At 39.2% G+C, this 19,280-nt stretch overlaps 1 protein-coding gene across 2 annotated transcripts in view; it reads right to left on the reverse strand.

The window, feature by feature from the left end:
• LOC126247998 (N-fatty-acyl-amino acid synthase/hydrolase PM20D1-like) overlaps positions 1-19,280 on the reverse strand; it is a 253,015-nt gene that overhangs the window by 23,624 nt on the left and 210,111 nt on the right. For both annotated transcript variants that reach the window (XM_049948581.1, XM_049948580.1), the window contains exons 6-7: positions 14,575-14,770; positions 5,614-5,754 (exon numbers count right to left, since the gene is read on the reverse strand). In XM_049948581.1, coding sequence (XP_049804538.1) covers positions 5,614-5,754; positions 14,575-14,770 — 337 coding nt within the window. The remainder of the gene's footprint in view (positions 1-5,613; positions 5,755-14,574; positions 14,771-19,280) is intronic.

Consider the following 19,280-nt stretch of genomic DNA (forward strand, 5'->3'; position numbering starts at 1 on the left):
TGTAGGTATCCTTGTCAGTTCCATGGTTTTGTTTGAAGATATTGCCTTCAAACGAGGAATAATTATGAGTCAGAATGTGGTTAGCCAAAATATTATGAACTAGGCGATATTAGTTGATGCTGGTAAAGGTAGTATTCCACAGCAGCAAGATCCTATGTGGGCATGGGAGGGGGGTGGGGTGAGGGGAAGGGGGAGTTAATATACAGGGATTTAGCATAAGGAACATGATGGTGTAAGGCCAGAAACTGCAGGGAGTTGGAAGAGAACATGATTACTGCTGGGAAGGGAGACTTAGGAAATTTTGTTGCGAGTGCTGGTAAATGAAGTCAGAAGAATATTGGTGAGAGCATTGTTTTTGCCAGCCAAGATGAGGCAATGAGCAGAGTGATTACTGGAGTTGGGTTTGTGGAGTTTGGAAGAAAGGAGATTAGGGTTTAACATCTCATTGGCGACCAGGTCATTACAGAAGAAGCACATGCTCAGATTTGGGGAAGTACAGGAAAGGAAATTGGCCATGTCCTTTCAAAGAAATAAGGTCAGAATTTAGCTTAAATGATTTAAGGACATCACAAAAACTTAAAAGTGGAGAGCAGGATGGGTATTTGAATTGATATCCTCTTGTATACAATTCCATTATCCACCATTGTGCTATATTGGTAAGTATTGAGCTTAGGGAGCAGGTGAATGGCTCCCAGAATGAAATTTGCACTCTACAGTGGAGTGTGTGCTATTATGAAACTTTCTGGCAGATTAAAACTGTGTTCTGGACCGAGACTTGAACTCAGATCCTTTGCCTTTCATGAGTAAGTCCTCTACCAAATAACTACCCAAACATGACTCATGGCCCATACCCGCAGCTTTACATCCACCAGGACCTCAGCTCCTACATTCCAGACTTTATAAAGGTTCTCCTGGGAAACTTGCAAGACTAGTACTCCTGGAATAAAGAATGTTGCTGATACATGTCTTAGCCACAGCCTGGGGGATGTTCAAGAATGAAATCTTCTCTGTGTAGCAGAGTGTGAACTGATATGGAACTTCCTGGAAGATTAAAACTGTGTGCCAGACCAAGACTTGAAGTCGGGACCTTTGCCTTTTGCGGGCAATTGCTCTAATGACAGAGCTACCCATGCACGACTCGTGACCCATAATCACAGCTTTACTTCCACCAGTGCCTCATCTCCTGCTTTCTAAATTTCATTGCCGGCCATTGTGGCTGAGCGGTTCTAGGTGCTTCAGTCCGGAACCGTGCTGCTGCTATGGTTGCAGGTACGAATCCTCCCTTGGGCATGGATGTGTGTGATGTCCTTAGGTTAGTTAGGTTTAAGTAGTTCTAAGTCTAGGGGACTGATGATCTCAGATGTTAAGTCCCATAGTGCTCAGAGCCATTTGAACCATTTGAGCCAAATTTAATTCTCTGCAGTATCCTTCCTTGTCGGAGTGCTGGCCTTGCGAGTATCACAGGAGTGTGTCTGTGAAGTCTGGGAGGCAGGAGATGAGGTACTGGCAGAAGTAATGTTGTGAGGATAAGTCAAGAGTCATGCTTGGGTAGTTCTGTTGGTAGAGCACTTGCCCATAGAAGGCAAAGGTCCTGAGTTCAAGTGTAGGTCTGGTATACAGTTTTAGTCTACCAGGAAGTTTCTGGTTAAATGTTGGTGTCCCAGGGGCTGATAGTGTGGATTAATGTGTCAGGTTTTCAGATGGAACTAATGTTTGAGAAGCTGCTGGAGGTCACACTGCACATCTGCATTGGAATCATAGTGTTAATGTTTGTAAACAATGGTGCTTGAAGGTTTGGACATATTGGGAATGAAGGTGAAGCCTGATTGCCAGCAAGTAACTTCAGTAAAGTTATAAGGGGATGTCTGGATAGAAGTGGCAGAATATGATTTGAGGGTAGTTGGGACTGTCTGAAACAAGGTTCTGTGTGTAAATTTTGCTGACTGTGGTCAGTATAGTGAGTGATGAAGAAATGATTCCACTGAAGGGAATAAGTAAAGGAAAACATGTCCTTTTCTTGTCCAGCATGGCTAAACCTTGGTTAGCTGCTCAGAATCAGTGTGGCTTATGGGAGATGAAGAAAGTTTCAGGAAGCATTTTAGCTGGAGGAGATCAGCAAGGCAGTATCTAAAGTGTCTAAAGATTTGTTGGGGTGCAGGAGGTGGCCAGAAGTCACCGGTACTTTGTTGAGCAGATGTACTCACTGGCAGGAATAAGACATAAATAGCCGAGACAGCTTCTAGCCATTTTTATCTCAGAGACTTGTTACAGTAGATTACTGTCTTAAAGAAAAAGGACCCAGTGAAAGAAGCAGAACTGGTTAGTTGCAGCCTGAGCTTGGATGATGTGATTATGTTGGACCATGGTGGTGAGGGTTAAGAATTGATGTGATCAGAAAAAAGGGCATGTAAATGTAACTCCATCTTCTGGCTGGATTATTGGACTATGGCTGGTCAGTATCCAATAAAACAATACCAATCGCCATTATTTAGGTTTATTTCTAGTCTACCAGTTTCGAAGATACACTATGTCATCTTCAGGCCTGCTTCAATTGAGTAACCTTCTGTGCTGCTGTATTTTGTAACACGAAGGTTACTCGATTGAAGCAGGCCTGAAGATGATGTAGTGTATCGTCAAACCTGGTAGCCTAGAAATAAACCTAAATAATGGTGATTGGCATTGTTTTATTGGGAAAGGGCATGTCTCTGTATACGTCTCTTGAACAACACTTCAAATGCCAAACAGGATTTCAGGAAGCGTCTGTGGTATTGGAATTTTGCTATGGCAATGTCTAGTTGTTTGAACATTGTTCATATACACTAGAGAAAGAGAGGTTGCTCAAAGGTTAGCAACATCTTTGTGCTGTTATGTGTTTCCATGCATCACACACCAGTATGGTTTAGCTAAGCTGTGACCTTTCCTCATTTATTTATTAACATAAATATTTGATAATCTGAAATTTAAGGAAAATGGTTTTAATGACACACGGTTTAAAGAGTTGGCAAAGAAAATCAACTTCTATGAAATATCAGTTTCAATTAATACTTTATTAGTTTTAAAAATGTTAATAGTTATAAACATCTGATGTTTTGACCACACAAAACTTCAGATATTTTAAATCATTCATGGCACTGAAAAATATAGGGGCCCATTCTGAAGCAAACAAATAATTTGAACCTAATTTATTTATGAACAAATTAAGATAAAAATAACAGGAAATAGTAAAAACTTTGAAGGCATTCAGAATGATTTGAGGGAACAATAACTCAGCCTATAAAGCATTTAGAACTGATTTTCAAATGTGTAACTGACAGGTATGAGTGGTAATCACTAAGTTAGGAATGAGTGAACAAAATGTGTTGTACACAAATGAGAAGGTCAGATGAGAAAGAAAGTATAACATCACTAATTATTGGTTTAAACAGGAGAAAGGGAAAGAAGCTTATAGATTCAGCAATAACTGGTCTTTTTACTATTATCCATTGATACATTATTGTCATTACTACATCAATTGACCACAAACAAATTCACTTTTTTCTTAAAATGTCCTTCCATTCCACCCAAATATAAGTCAAGTATGTTACCTAGTTTCTGTTATAATCTACATTTTTTACCATCTATTAACTACTGTAAGCTATCATAGTCCATAATCTGCACAAAATACTTTTGTTTGTAATTAAAGACATGTACTATCTGCATTTTTGTGCTACCTATCATTTCAGAATAGAAATAATCAATGGTAACAAACCTATTTTGTTAGAATATCATTCCATTCTATGGTTCTCTTGTCTTGTGTCATTGACAATTTAATGTTTCTTCACTTACATTAGGTACAGAATTCACTGTCATGCAAACAAAGATCAATGAGAAATCTCTCAGTAACTGCTTATCTATTTTTGTCAGTATGCTGAGAATACAAACTGATATGTATAAAGTGCTCTATAAGTGAGAACTGAAAGGATCTTCTTTGTTTTGGGGTTTGCTTTACCTGAGAACTACAGTTACTGCCATACTGTCTGTCCAATTGTTAAACACACACACACATAAGTCAGTTTGGTGCATTTTAAAAGGTATTCTGTTGCAGTGCTCTTCTTCTCATAATCCCAGACTTTAGCATGCTTTGTTTCATCTGAAGAGATTACATGAGCATGTGTCCATAAGAAAAATTTTCGGGTTACACACATTATCAAATTCTCATTAATGGCTAATATTACTTAGTTCTAGAAGGTAACTACTTTCCTTAAGTTGACAGATCAGTGCAGTATGTACAGTAATAATTTTTTGTAAGATATTTTCAGACAATTAATTGCATCACTATTCAGAAAATCTTCCAGGAGATTTTTGCAGTACTTGGCTAGTGCACTATTGCTTGGTTTAGTTTGCTGTTTGTACAGGTTAGTAGCAAATGGTAAACATTATCATTTTCATGCCACTGCACATCAAAAGCACCTATTTTCATATAACTTTTTATCATTAGCTTCTGCCTGTTTCATAGATTCACCTGGGATTTACACTGGCACATTAAAGCTTATTTCATCCATAAATCCCAGTCGCAAATCCACATATTTTTGTGTACTGTGTAGCCTGTACTTTTCAAAATAAACTAACAACTCATTCATTTTTTTAAAGAAAACATGGCCCCTTCAGGCAAAGCTAGATTATTTCTCAGTTCCTTTGTGTCCATACATTGACACAAGATTTCACTTTTAAACCATTTTTTCCTTTCTTTGTTCAACATTAGATACATGAAGTGCTGCACATGTTCCTTCAGTAAATTTAAGTCTCTTACCAGATATCTGAGTGCATGCTGTGAAAACAGTTGAGGGATGGACTCATGTCTCCAGGTCAGTAGACATTGGTATCAGCATCAGTAGTTTCACTTATAATTTCACTCTCTGATGTTACACTCTCCAATACAGCTGGAGGCAAGGAAATGGCAGGTTATCTCCATGTGGTATTGGTCTAATCACATATCGAATTTTAAACTATATATAACTTCCGTTTGCATGGAATTCATCTACACTAAGTAAATGAAAATAACAGTCATCACAGAGTTCCTTATATTCTCATCAAGAAAGCATTCATCACAGTGTTCCTCATTTGCCCACTGGGAAAATTAATAGACATTGCTTTAATTGTGTTTCTCCTACTAATTCAGAGTCTTGTACATGGGCAAAAATGGGCAGTTATCTGTTCTTATGTGTACAATTAATGGAAGTGTTAATGCTTTTTCCAATCAGGAGTTTTGCACAATTTGAAGATATGGAGTTAACGATGGAACTTAATGTAATGATCAGTAAGACTGCTGTCTTGTAAGATGTTAAAATTAAACAGAAAGATATTAACTATAACTTCACACATGATACACAAAGAAAACTACACTGAATTAATAATTAGTTGGGAATTATTCTCAAACTGTCATAACGTTTTACAAATTTATTTATTTCTGTTTAAAGTTTGTATGGGAGCTTAAGCAGCACAATTTACAGATATATGCAAAAAATTATACATATGTAAATATAGAATTATAAAGGAAACTGTTTATAAATGCATGTAAGCATCAGATAAAACACATTAAAATTCACTATTCTATGAAAAATATTTAGTTTTTACCTTTATTCCACCATGAAATACAGTGATGGCTGTTGTTGTGCGAACAATTGCATTTGCAATAGGTTTAAGTGCTAATTCTCGAGCCATTAGTCCCGAAAAGAGCCATAAATTACTATACAGAATTTTATAACCAAACGAAACCTGGAAGGCAAAGAAGTGTGACATTAAAAGGGACAGCTACAGGAATCTACATGCAATATCCATTACACAGTACAATGTCATATTTTTAAAAACATATTTCCAAATATTTCATAGTATCTGTCTACCCATTAAAGACAATATATTGGACATTTATAGTTTGAAATGGAATGTTGCAAATGGTTACCATACTGTAAAATTAAAGTGGTATTGCAGTCTGCTTACTAGGCTGATATGGATGGCTACATAATCACACTTTTGATAAGGAATACCTTTAAAAACAGCCCCAGGAATATAATATATTTGGCTATTGAGTAAGTGTTATGCATGAATTAGCAAAGGAACACAACACAAACTCTGATGACAGTGAGTGACACCAAAATTAAACTGACCTAAATTATATTCAGCACTAATGACAATACAGAGGAACTGACCTAAATTATATACAGCACTAGTGACAATACAGAGGAAATGTTGAGTCTCATTGTTCCACTGTGATACTGAAAGTTTGACTGCACATGGTATGGTTGGCCATACCAAAAGATGACAACTACTACTATTACTACTGCCATTTCATTGTAACACCACCACACTGGCACTGTGATGGGTAAATGGTGGAAGGAGAAACTATACTTTCCATTAGGTTGATACTCATAATTCAGTAATCTACCAGTATAGATGCAAATGGCATTACCTCTTCATTCAATGTATTATGTGCCAACTCCTGCAAGTTGCACAGAATACATCTGAATTTGCATCTCACTTTTGTGTAAATTCATTCATTTTAGCCAGTAGATCAGTTTTATTTTAGATGATAGCTTGTTGATAGATTCTTAGATTTGTTGCTTTATAGAGGCCAACCTAATAATCTTTAAAGGCTGTTCCAAAAAAAAAAGTTGCACCTGACTCAACTAATGAACTATTTATAGGGCTACAGAACAAGATAAATCCTGTTAATAATTTCTTCATGACATGTCATGACATTACACCTGCAAGGTCGACAACACATCTACATCCCTGCATCAATGATTGTTGACTTGCCGAGCAACCAATTTTCACGGAAAATTAGATTTCCTGCTGTTCTCCTATGCAACACACTCTGCAGGCCATAGCAGATGGAGTAACCACAGTTTCAGTCCCCGCACTTGAGGTCTCCAATAATCTCTCCAGAATCAACACCATTGTCATGGCATTTCATAAGACAGCCTCATTGTTCCGGCCATTCATCCACAAGGTTGAACCATGGACCAACTATATTGCAAGTACGGAGCAGCACTTCCTGGTCCACAGTATCTCTGCATCTCTGGTAATGAGCAGTGATGCACTTTTCTGTTGGCTTATACAGGTCCAGAGATATATCATTTAGTACAACACCTTAACTCTGAGACAGAGCCCCATGTGCTCTTATACAATAGGGTCAAATCCAGTTTGCTTGAATCTTTTGACTCTCAAGTTCATATAGATGATAATGATGATGGTTTGTTGGGCACTAAGCATCAAGGTCATCAGCACTCATACAAGTTCCCATTCTTTCCAGTTCTAATCTCACCTCTGCCCAAATGATGATGAGGACAATGCAAACACCCAGTCCCCGGGTGGGGAAAATCCCTAACCCGGCTGGGACTCGAACCTTGGACCCCATGATCAAGAGGTAGCAACGCTAGCCACTAGTCCACGAGCTGTGGACTCAAGTTCATATAGTTGCTCCTAGACATAAATTCTTCAGCTATCACAAGCCCAGTGGACAATCATACAGATAATGGATTGCACAGTTACAAGGGCTATCCAGATACTGTAGGTGCAGTAATCAGGACGGCACACAATCATATGCAGCTTCATTAGTCAGAAACATTATATTAGTGCATGTTCTGCAGGATGCACTCTGGATGGACTTGAAATCAAGAGATCCTTCATTAGAAACATGTCTAACCATCATCAGGGTTTTTGAACAGTCAGTGCATTCATCAGCAACTCTACAAGACTCAGCCCAAGTATTCACAACCAGGACAACCTGCAAACTCCCACTGGCAGTCAGAACTGATAGGCAAATGGCACAAAAAGACAAGGCACTGAGGCACCATTCCAAACAATTGCCATGGTGTAGCCAGTGTTTTATATTGCACCCCCATCATGATCTGCTTATCTTTACATGTAATAATTCAGAATTATTGCTAAGAAACAATTTTTAGCATATATGTGATACTAGAAACAAAGAAAATTTAATGTTATCATGTCATAGGCTAAAATTATGCTACAAAAGAAATCAGTAATTGGCTATGAAAAACTTCCACAGTTTGAACTAAGTTTTCTGAGAAGAAAACTATACACCATCCTTCTGTAAACAAGTTATTGTTCAGTCATGGTATTTTTAAATAATGGAGCTATCTTTATAGAGTAGTGTAAAAGATGTGTCCTAATGGATGTAAATTAAGAATAATTTTAGTTTTTTTATGCTTTGTATGTGTTTCAGTTATGTTACTTATATTCCACATTAATTCCAACTTATTTTTACGGTTCCTGTCATTTTCCATCACACCCTACATTCCTCTACATCTATACAATATACAGTTACATCTGTTCAACTCCATTCTAAAAAAGATGATTAAGTTGTTGTAAACTGCCTTATTGTATCTACTGACTCATGTATCACAGAACAAATCATTACTTCTCAGGAACACTGAATGATTTTATCCATTATTGTTGTTTTTTCCCTTCTTTAGCTTACTGCAGTTTAAGAGTGACTTTCATCAGACATCTTTTGCTTCTATTCACAAAACATCTTCAGTACTCATTGGCATGTTTTTCCTCTCGTTTACATGTCTTAAGTCCACTGTATTTCCCCTGATATTAACAGAGTTTGAATTCTCTCTCTCTCTCTCTCTCTCTCTCTCTCTCTCTCTCTCTCTCTCTCTCTGTGTGTGTGTGTGTGTGTGTGTGTGTGTGTGTGTGTGTGTTTCACTTTTTGTGATTTTTCAGTTACTACTTGACCTCTACTTCCCCATGAACTATGGACCATGTCGTTGGTGGAGAGGCTTGCGTGCCTCAGTGAAACAGATAGTCGTACCACACATGCATCCACAGTGGAAGGGGTATTTGTTGAGAGGCCAGACAAACATGTGGTTCCTGAAGAGAGGCAGCAGCCTTTTCAGTAGTTGCAGCATCAACAGTCTGGATGACTGACTGATCTGGTCTTGCAACATCAATGAAAACAGCCTTGCTATGCTGGTACCATGAACAGCTGAAAGCAAGGGGAAATTACAGCTGTAATTCTTCTCAAGGGCATGCATCTTTATTGTATGGTTAAATGATGATTGCATCCTCTTGAGTAAAATATTCTGCAGGTAAAATAGTCTCCCATTTAGATCTCTGAGTGGGGACTATGCGGAGGATGTAGTTATCAGGGGAAACGAAACAGGCTTTCTATGGATCGGAGCGTGGAATTTCAGATCCATTAATCATGCAGGTAAAGGAAATGGATGGTTTAAAGTTAGATATAGTGGGAATCAGTGAAGTTTGGCGGCAGGAGCAACAGGACTTCTGATCAGGTGAATAAACGGTTGTAAATACAAAATCAAATAGGGGTAATGCAGGAGTAGGTTTAATAACTGGTAAATAAACAGGAATGTGGATAAGCTATTATGAACACCATAGTGAATGCATTATTGTAGCCAAGATAGACATGAAGCCCACACCCACAACAGCAGTACAAGTTATATGCCAACTAGCTCCACAGATTAGGAGGAGAGTGAGGAAATGTATGATGAGGTAAAAGAAATTATTCAGATGATTAAGGGAACTGAAAATTTAATAGTCATGGGGGACTGGAATTTGATAGTAGGAAAAATAAGAGAAGGAAAAGTAGTAGGGGAATGTGAACTGGGGGAAAGGAATTAAAGAGGAAGCCGCCTGGTAGAATTTTGCACAGAGCATAATTTAATCATAGCTAATACTTGGTTTAAGAATCATGAGAGAAGGTTGTATACATGGAAGAGACTTGTAAACACTGGAAGGTTTCAGATTGATTATATAATGGTTAGACAGAGATTTAGGAAGCGGATTTTAAATTGTAAGACATTTGCAGGGGCAGTTGTGGACTTTGACCACAATTTATTGGTTATGAACTGCAGATTAAAACTGAAGAAACTGCAAAAAGGCAGGAATTTAAGGAGATGTGACCTGGATAAACTGAAAGGACCAAAGGTTGTAAGGGGTTTCAGGGGGAGCATTAGGGAATGATTGACAAGAACAGGGGAAAGGAATACAATAAAAGGAGAATGGGTAGCTTTGAGAGATGAAGCAGTGAAGGCAGCAGAAGATCAAGTAGACAAAAAGATGAAAGCTAGTAGAAATCCTTGGGCAACACAAGAGATATTGAAGTTAATCAAGGAAAGGAGAAAATTCAGAAATGAAACAAATGAAGCAGGTAAAAGGGAATGCAAAATGTCTAAAAAATGAGATCACCAGGAAGTGCAAAGTGGCTAAGCAAGACTGGCTAGAGGACAAATGTAAGGATGGAGAAGCATATATCACTAGGGATAAGATGGACATTGCCTACAGGAAAATTAAAGAGACCTTTGGAGAAAAGAGAACCACCTGTACGAATATCAAGAGCTCAGATGGAAAACCAGTCCTAAGCAAAGAAGGGAAAGCAGAAAGATGGAAGGAGTATATAGAGAGGCTATACAAGGGAGATGTACCTGCGGGCAATGTTATGGAAATGGGAGAGGATGAAAGGAAGATGAGCAGGGAGATAGGATACTGCATGAATAATTTGATAAAGAACTGAAAGAATTAAGTCAAAGCAAGGGCCCGGGAGTAGACAACATTCTGTTAGAGTTATTGATAGCCTTAGGAGAGCCAACCATGACAAAATTCTTCCATCTGGTGAGCAAGATGCACTAGACAGGCGAAATACCCTCAGACTTCAAGAAGAATATAATAATCCCAATTCCAAAGAAAGCAGGTGCTGACAGGTGTGAAAATTATTGAACCATCAGTTTAATAAGTCACAGCTGCAAAATACTAACACAAATCATTCACAGAAAAATGGAAAAACTGGCAGAAGCTGACCTTGGGGAAGATCAGTTTGGATTCCTGAGAAATGTAGGAACACGCGAGACAATACTGATCCTATTACTTCTCACAGAAGACAGGTTAAGGAAAGACAAACCTACAGTTTACAGCATTTTTAAACTTCGAGAAAAATTATTACAGTGTTGACTGTAGCTTCTGAAGGTGGCAGGGGTAAAATGCAGAGAGTGAAAGGCTATTTACAATTTGTACAGAAAGCAGATGGCAGTTATAAGACTAGAGGGGCATGGAAGGGAAGCAGCGGTGGAGAAGGGAGTGAGACAGTGTTGTTGATGTCATTAAATCTATATATTGAGCAAGCAGTAAAGGAAACAAATGAAAAATTTGGAGTAGGAATTAAAATGCAGGGAGAAGAAATAAAAACTTGAGGTTTGCCAGTGACATTGTAATTCTGTCAGAGACAGCAAAGGACTTGGCAGAGCAGTTTAACAGAATGGACAATATCTTGAAAGGAGGATATAAGATGAACATCAACAAAGGCAAAATGAGGATAACAAAATGTAGTCTAATTAAGTCACTTGATGTGGAAGGAATTAGATTAGGAAATGAGTCACTTAAAGTAGTAAATAAGTTTTGCTACCTGGGCAGCAAAATAACTGATCACAGTCAAAGTAGAGAGGATATAAAATGTAGACTAGCAAAGACAAGAAAAGCATTTCTGAAGAACAGGAGATTTATTAACATCGAGTATAGATTCAAGTGTCAGGAAGTCGTTTCTGAAAGTACTTGTCTGGTGTGTATCCATGTATGGAAGTGAAGAATGGATGATAAACAGTTTAGACAAGAAGAGAATAGAAGTTTTTGAAATGAGGTGCTACAGAAAATATTGAAGATTAGGTGGGTAGGCCACATGCCTAATGAGAAAGTACTGAATAGAACGGGGGAGGAAAGAGATTTGTGGCACAACTTGACTAGAATAAGTGTTCAGTTGGTAGGACACATTCTGAGACATCAAGAAATCACCAATTTAGTACTGGGGGGAAGTGTGTGTGTGTGGGGGGGGGGGGGGGGACTCATAGAGGGAGACCAAGAGATGAATACAGTGAGCAGATTCAGAGGGATGTTGGAGATGATGAGGCTTGCACAGGATGGAGGGCTGCATCAAATCAGTCTTTGGACTGACGTCAACAACAACCACAATGAGCCTGATGATTTTGCTGCATTTTTGCACTTCAATTTGTAAACTTCACAATAGCTGTCCCCATAGAAACAGTTATGCAGTTTTCCTAAAGATGGATAAATAAAATATATGAATAAAATATGTGAATAATAATAAAATATCAAAATAATAATAACTGATATTTAACAGGTTCTTTACACAATTCAAGGTATATACATCATAATAATTGCTGGAATGGGCACTGTCAGGTGCGTGACTGTACTGCAGACAAATACAGTTTTGTAATTGGCGATGGTAACAAAGCTTTCAGACAACTGAAAACATAAGCTCTTATAGGTAGAATAAGAAAGTTTTAGCCCTAGAATGGAACTGTGACACACACCTTGTGATACTATGCTCCATTTAGAATATTAATTAACTTTTCTTGAAATGACAGTTCAACTATGTGATCAAAATCTGGACACCTGGCTGGAAATGGATTACAAGTTCGTGGCGCCCTCCATCAGTAATGCTGGAATTCAATATGGTGTTGACCCATCCTTAGCCTTGATGACAGCTTCCACTCTCACAGGCATATGTTCAATCAGGTGCTGGAAGGTTTCTTGGGGAATGGCAGCTCCATTTAGAATATTAATTAACTTTTCTTGAAATGACAGTTCAACTATGTGATCAAAAGTATCTGGACACCTGGCTGGAAAAGGATTACAAGTTCGTGGCGCCCTCCATCAGTAATGCTGGAATTCAATATGGTGTTGACCCATCCTTAGCCTTGATGACAGCTTCCACTCTCACAGGCATATGTTCAATCAGGTGCTGGAAGGTTTCTTGGGGAATGGCAGCCCATTCTTCACAGAGTGCTACACTGAGGAGAGGTATTGATGTCAGTCAGTGAGGCCTGGTACAAAGTCGGCATTCCAAAACATCGCAAAGGCATTCTATAGGATTCAGGTCAGGACTCTGTGCAGGCCAGTCCATTACAGGGATGTTTTTGTCACATAGCCACTCCGCCACAGGCCGTGTATTATGAACAGGCGCTCAATCATGCTGAAAGATGCAATTGCCATCACCGAATTTCTCTTCAACAATGGGAAGCAAGAAGGTGCTTAAAACATCAATGTAGGCCTGTGCTGTGATAGTGCCATGCAAAACAACAAGGGTGCAAGCCCCCTCCATGAAAAACACGACCACACCGTAACACCAACGCCTCCGAATTTTGCTGTTGGCACTACACACACTGGCAGATGACGTTCACCGGGCATTCGCCATAACCACACCCTACCATCAGGTCGCCACATTGTGTACCATAATTTGTCTCTCCACACAATGTTTTTCCACTGTTCAATCACAATGTTTACACCCCTCACAGCAAGCGAAGTGTCATTTGGCATTTACCAGCACGATGTGTGGCTTATAAACCATGAAATCCAAGTTTTCTCACCTCCTGCCTAACTGTCATAGTACTTTCAGTGGATCCTCATGCAGTTTGGAATTCCTATGTGATGGTCTGGATAGATGTCTGCCTATTACACATTATGACCCTTTTCAATTGTCGGCGGTCTCTGTCAGCCTGTACGCTTTTGTGCTGAACGTGTCCCTTCATGTTTCTACTTCACTATCACATCAGAAACAGTGGACTTAGGGATGTTTAGGAGTGTGGAAATCTCGTGTACAGACTTACGACACAAGTGACACCCAATCACCTGACCAAGTTCGAAGTCCACGAGTTCTGCAGAGTGCCCCATTCTGTTCTCTCACAATGCCTAATGACTATACTGAGGTCACTGATATGGAGTACATGGCAGTAGGTAGCAGCACAATGCACCTAATATGAAAAATGTTTGTTTTTGGGGGTGTCCGGATACTTTTGATCACATAGTATACCATTTTTCCTGCTCTGCAGTTATGACATAAGACATTGCAGAACACTGCAGAACACTGTAGATAAGCAAGACATGTTTTACTGAGTCAAAGGCTTAAGTGAGACTCCAGAAGACATCTGCAAGTTTACTTCTCTGATCTAACAGTTTACTTATCTTTTCAATAAACTTTTTCACTGCATCCAGAGTATTTTTTCCTTCTTGGACTACAAACTAGTTACTTAGAATAATAGCATTTCTTATAGTAAAATTTTGAATTTGGATTGCAGCTACTGTCATCAACACTTTTGACAGGATTCTAAGACTAAAAATAGGGTACTGGTGATAATTCCTCATGTCCTTCTTTGAACTTATCTTAAATGCACATTGTAATTAAAATATATTAATGATACCTATTGAACAATCTTCTTTGGTCTACTCATTTATAATTTTGGCCCGGCCTCAGCAGCGAGAGGCAGTGTTGTGTGTGTCAGTTGCATCTGTGTGAATGTGGGTGTGTATGTTGCCTAATTGAGACAAAGGCCTTCTGGCCAGAAGCTTACTTGTTTAGCAGTCTTTTTGTTGTGCCTGTCTGTGACTCAACATCTCTATTACATGGTGAGCAGTGATTTTTCCTTCTCATAATACTGTCAGTATTCCACCCTGGATTTTCCATGGTTTCATTTATAATTTTGGATTGAACTCAGCTGTTTGATTCTTGTAACCAGAAAGCTTAAGAGTTACCCATAAACTCACATGTGGTGCTAGGTACTGGAATGTGGCTGCTTCAGGGCCTTGGCCAAGTAGAGCTGGCTGAGGGTTTTTTTCTAGACGTGCAACAGCTGCTGCTAGAATTCCAATAGCTGATTCTGCTGGTGGAAAGCTGGAGTGCCCTGGACTTCCCCTTACACTGAGTTCAACAGTGGCAGAGCCTTTTTCTGAGACTCCAATGCTAGGTAAAAACAAAAATTTTGCAGGTAAGAAATACACATGAATGACACAGTAGATTAAAAAAATATTGTAATCGGCACAGCCACATGACAAATATCTTATTATTTTTTTCTAGCATATGTACATTTTTTCATTGTCTAATTACTGAACTACTACACTACTGGCCACACAAAATACAATACCCTGAAAGAAGCATCCAAATTAGGTGAAATTTGCAGCAAGCTTTTGCAGCGATGAGAGATGCACACTATTAGCATTTCAGCAGAGGTGCACATCAGAGGTGCCAGTCAAGTAACACAGCCTGCAAGTGCTATGTAAAGGGAGCACAGATAGTCATGTGGACATTCTGGAATTGTTCTTTCGTGCAGTTCTTTTGTGTAAGCAGCTTCAGTACGCCTTGTAGAAGGCAGCGATTGTCTTTAGAGCCTATTTTGGAGTTCGACTGAGGGAGAATAGTTGCCTATAGGGATTGCAGATTATCCTTCAGAGAAATCAGTGGTTGTGTCAGATGGAATGAAGCAACTCTGATGTGGATCTGTAAAGGTTTGATGAAGGAGAGAATGACAGATTGCTGGGACTGATTAAACCCAACTTGTTGCACCACTACATGTGATGACATGCATAATGTGCACATGTCAGTGATGGATCACTCTGCCACATCATGAACTATATCACAATACATTTGGTCTGTTCCACAACAAGCAGTGTCCGCGTGTACCATTCAGCATTGTATGCAGCCTGGTGGACTGTCTGCAAAGTGTCAATTGCTGCATTTACCAGTGAGTCAATGCCACAGGCGTCTGGGCCGGCAATAGTGCGATGAATGACGGATATGGAAAACTGAATGAAATGACATTGTTCTTACTGATGAATCTTGGTTCTGCCAGCACTACCATAATGGTCAGATTAGAGTCTGGAGATGCCATGGTGAGAGAACTGTTGCCTTACGCATCACAATACTAGTCCTGCACCTGACATTATGGTTTGAGGTGCTACTGGACTCCACTCGTGCACCCCTGTAGTATGTATTGCCAGTACACTAACCAGCCAGTGTTACATCTCTGATGTGTTGGAGCCTGTTGTCCTCCCATGCCTTCGGAGCTTGCTAACAGCTACAATGCAACAAGACAATGCGCTACCACAAGAGCATGCAATTTTCAAGACTTCTTCATCACCCATTGGACTGCAATGTTGCCTTGGCCTCCCTGTTCTCCCAATCTCTCACCTATCAAAAACGTATGGTCAATGATTGCAGAACAACCGGTCCAAGATATACCACCCACTGCTATGCCAGATCAACTTAGGTGATATGTGGAAGCGGTATGGACTGATATACCCCAACAATGCATCCAGAGCCTCTTTGATTCAGTGCTGAGGCATGTAGCAGTGGTTATAGCCAGTAATGGTGGCAACACTCGATACAGATTTCATCATCTTTCTCACTCCACACAGGGCTGTATTCTCAATCATGCAATCTTCGGGCAACATATTATCTCCCAAATCAATTTGATTGTGATATCTCTGGACCTTTTTGGTGTTGCATTTTGGATGGCCAGCAGTGTTTATTTCATCTGCATATTCTTTTGCCTGTGTTAGCAGATAGTATGACTGCAGCATTTAGAATATTCCACTCTGATTGTTATTTTTTGTTTTGTATAAATTTATGATAGCAGAAGTAATTCCATGTCTGGTTTCATTTATATAGCTGGCAACATTGCATAAATGACTTAAAAGTATTTGCAGCAGGTATTCTGAAACTACGAAGAAATATAAATAAATCTGAGTTATCAAAGGCATTTCCTCTCATCATCCCATACCAACTCCCATTCCTGTCAAAAAAACACCCTATAGTAAAAACAGATGTTGTTGTTGTTGTTGTGATCTTCAGTCCTGAGACTGGTTTGATGCAGCTCTCCATGCTACTCTATCCTGTGCAAGCTTCTTCATCTCCCAGTACCTACTGCTACCTACATCCTTCTGAATCTGCTTAGTGTATTGATCTCTTGGTCTCCCTCTACGATTTTTACCCTCCACGCTGCCCTCCAATGCTAAATTTGTGATCCCTTGATGCCTCAAAACATGTCCTACCAACCAATCCCTTCTTCTAGTCAAGTTGTGCCACAAACTTCTCTTCTCCCCAATCCTATTCAGTACCTCATAATTAGTTATGTGATCTACCCATCTAATGTTCAGCATTCTTCTGTAGCACCACATTTCGGAAGCTTCTATTCTCTTCTTGTCTAAACTATTAATCGTCCATGTTTCACTTCCATACATAGCTACACTCCATACAAATACTTTCGGAAACGACTTCCTGATACATAAATTTATACTCGATGTTAACAAATTTCTCTTCTTCAGAAACGATTTCCTTGCCATTGCCAGTCTACATTTTATATCCTCTCTACTTCGACCATCATCAGTTATTTTGCTCCCTAAATAGCAAAACTCCTTTACTACTTTAAGTGTCTCATTTCCTAATCTAATTTCCTCAGCATCACCCGATTTAATTTGACTACATTCCATTATCCTCGTTTTGCTTTTGTTGATGTTCATCTTATATCCTCCTTTCAAGACGTTGTCCATTCCGTTCAACTGCTCTTCCAAGTCTTTTGCTATCTCTGACAGAATTACAATGTCATCGGCGAACCTCAAAGTTTTTACTTCTTCTCCATGAATTTTAATACCTACTCCGAATTTTTCTTTTGTTTCCTTTACTGCTTGCTCAATATACAGATTGAATAACATCGGGAGAGGCTACAACCCTGTCTCACTCCTTTCCCAACCACTGCTTCCCTTTCATGCCCCTCGACTCTTATAACTGCCATCTCGTTTCTGTACAAATTGTAAATAGCCTTTCGCTCCCTGTATTTTACCCCTGCCACCTTCAGAATTTGAAAGAGTATTCCAGTTAACGTTGTCAAAAGCTTTCTCTAAGTCTACAAATGCTAGAAACGTAGGTTTGCCTTTTCTTAATCTTTCTTCTAAGATAAGTCGTAAGGTTAGTATTGCCTCACGTGTTCCAACATTTCTACGGAATCCAAACTGATCTTCCCCGAGGTCCGCTTCTACCAGTTTTTCCATTTGTCTGTAAAGAATTCGCGTTAGTATTTTGCAGCTGTGACTTATTAAACTGATAGTTCGGTAATTTTCACATCAGTGAACACCTGCTTTCTTTGGAATTGGAGTTATTATATTCTTCTTGAAGTCTGTGGGTATTTCGCCTGTCTCATACATCTTGCTCACCAGATGGTAGAGTTTTGTCATGACTGGCTCTCCCAAGGCCATCAGTAGTTCTAATGGAATGTTGTCTACTCCCGGGGCCTTGTTTCGACTCAGGTCTTTCAGTGCTCTGTCAGACTCTTCACGCAGTATCTTATCTCCCATTTCATCTTCATTTACATCCTCTTCCATTTCCATAACATTGTCCTCAAGTACATCGCCCTTGTATAGACCCTCTATATACTCCTTCCACCTTTCTGCCTTCCCTTCTTTGCTTAGAACTGGGTTGCCATCTGAGCTCTTGATATTCATACAAGTGGTTCTCTTCTCTCCAAAGATCTCTTTAATTTTCCTGTAGGCAGTATCTATCTTACCCCTAGTGAGACAAGCCTCTACATCCTTACATTTGTCCTCTAGCCATGCCTGCTTAGCCATTTTGCACTTCCTGTCGATCTCATTTTTGAGACGTTTGTATTCCTTTTTGCCTGCTTCATTTACTGCATTTTTATATTTTCTCCTTTCATCAATTAAATTCAATATTTCTTCTGTTACCCAAGGATTTCTATTAGCCCTTGTCTTTTTACCTACTTGATCCTCTGCTGCCTTCACTACTTCATCCCTCAGAGCTACCCATTCTTCTTCTACTGTATTTCTTTCTCCCATTCCTGTCAATTGTTCCCTTATGCTCTCACTGAAACTCTCTACAACCTCTGGTTCTTTCAGTTTATCCAGGTCCCATCTTCTTAAATTCCCACCTTTTTGCAGTTTCTTCAGTTTCAATCTGCAGTTCATAACCAATAGATTGTGGTCAGAATCCACATCTGCCTCTGGAAATGTCTTACAATTTAAAACCTGGTTCCTAAATCTCTGTCTTACCATTATATAATCTATCTGATACCTTTTAGTATCTCCAGGATTCTTCCAGGTGTGCAACCTTCTTTTATGATTCTTGAGCCAAGTGTTAGCTATGATTAAGTTATGCTCTGTGCAAAATTCTACAAGGCGGCTTCCTCTTTCATTTCTTCCCCCCAATCCATATTCACCTACTATGTTTCCTTCTCTCCCTTTTCCTACTGATGAATTCCAGTCATCCATGACTATTAAATTTTCATCTCCCTTCACTACCTGAATAATTTCTTTTATCTCGTCATACATTTCATCAATTTCTTCATCATCTGCAGAGCTAGTTGGCATATAAACTTGTACTACTGTAGTAGGCATGGGCTTTGTGTCTATCTTGGCCACTATAATGTGTTCACTATGCTGTTTGTAGTAGCTAACCCGCACTC

Source organism: Schistocerca nitens, chromosome 3, assembly GCF_023898315.1.
Source record: "Schistocerca nitens isolate TAMUIC-IGC-003100 chromosome 3, iqSchNite1.1, whole genome shotgun sequence".
NCBI lineage: Eukaryota > Metazoa > Arthropoda > Insecta > Orthoptera > Acrididae > Schistocerca > Schistocerca nitens.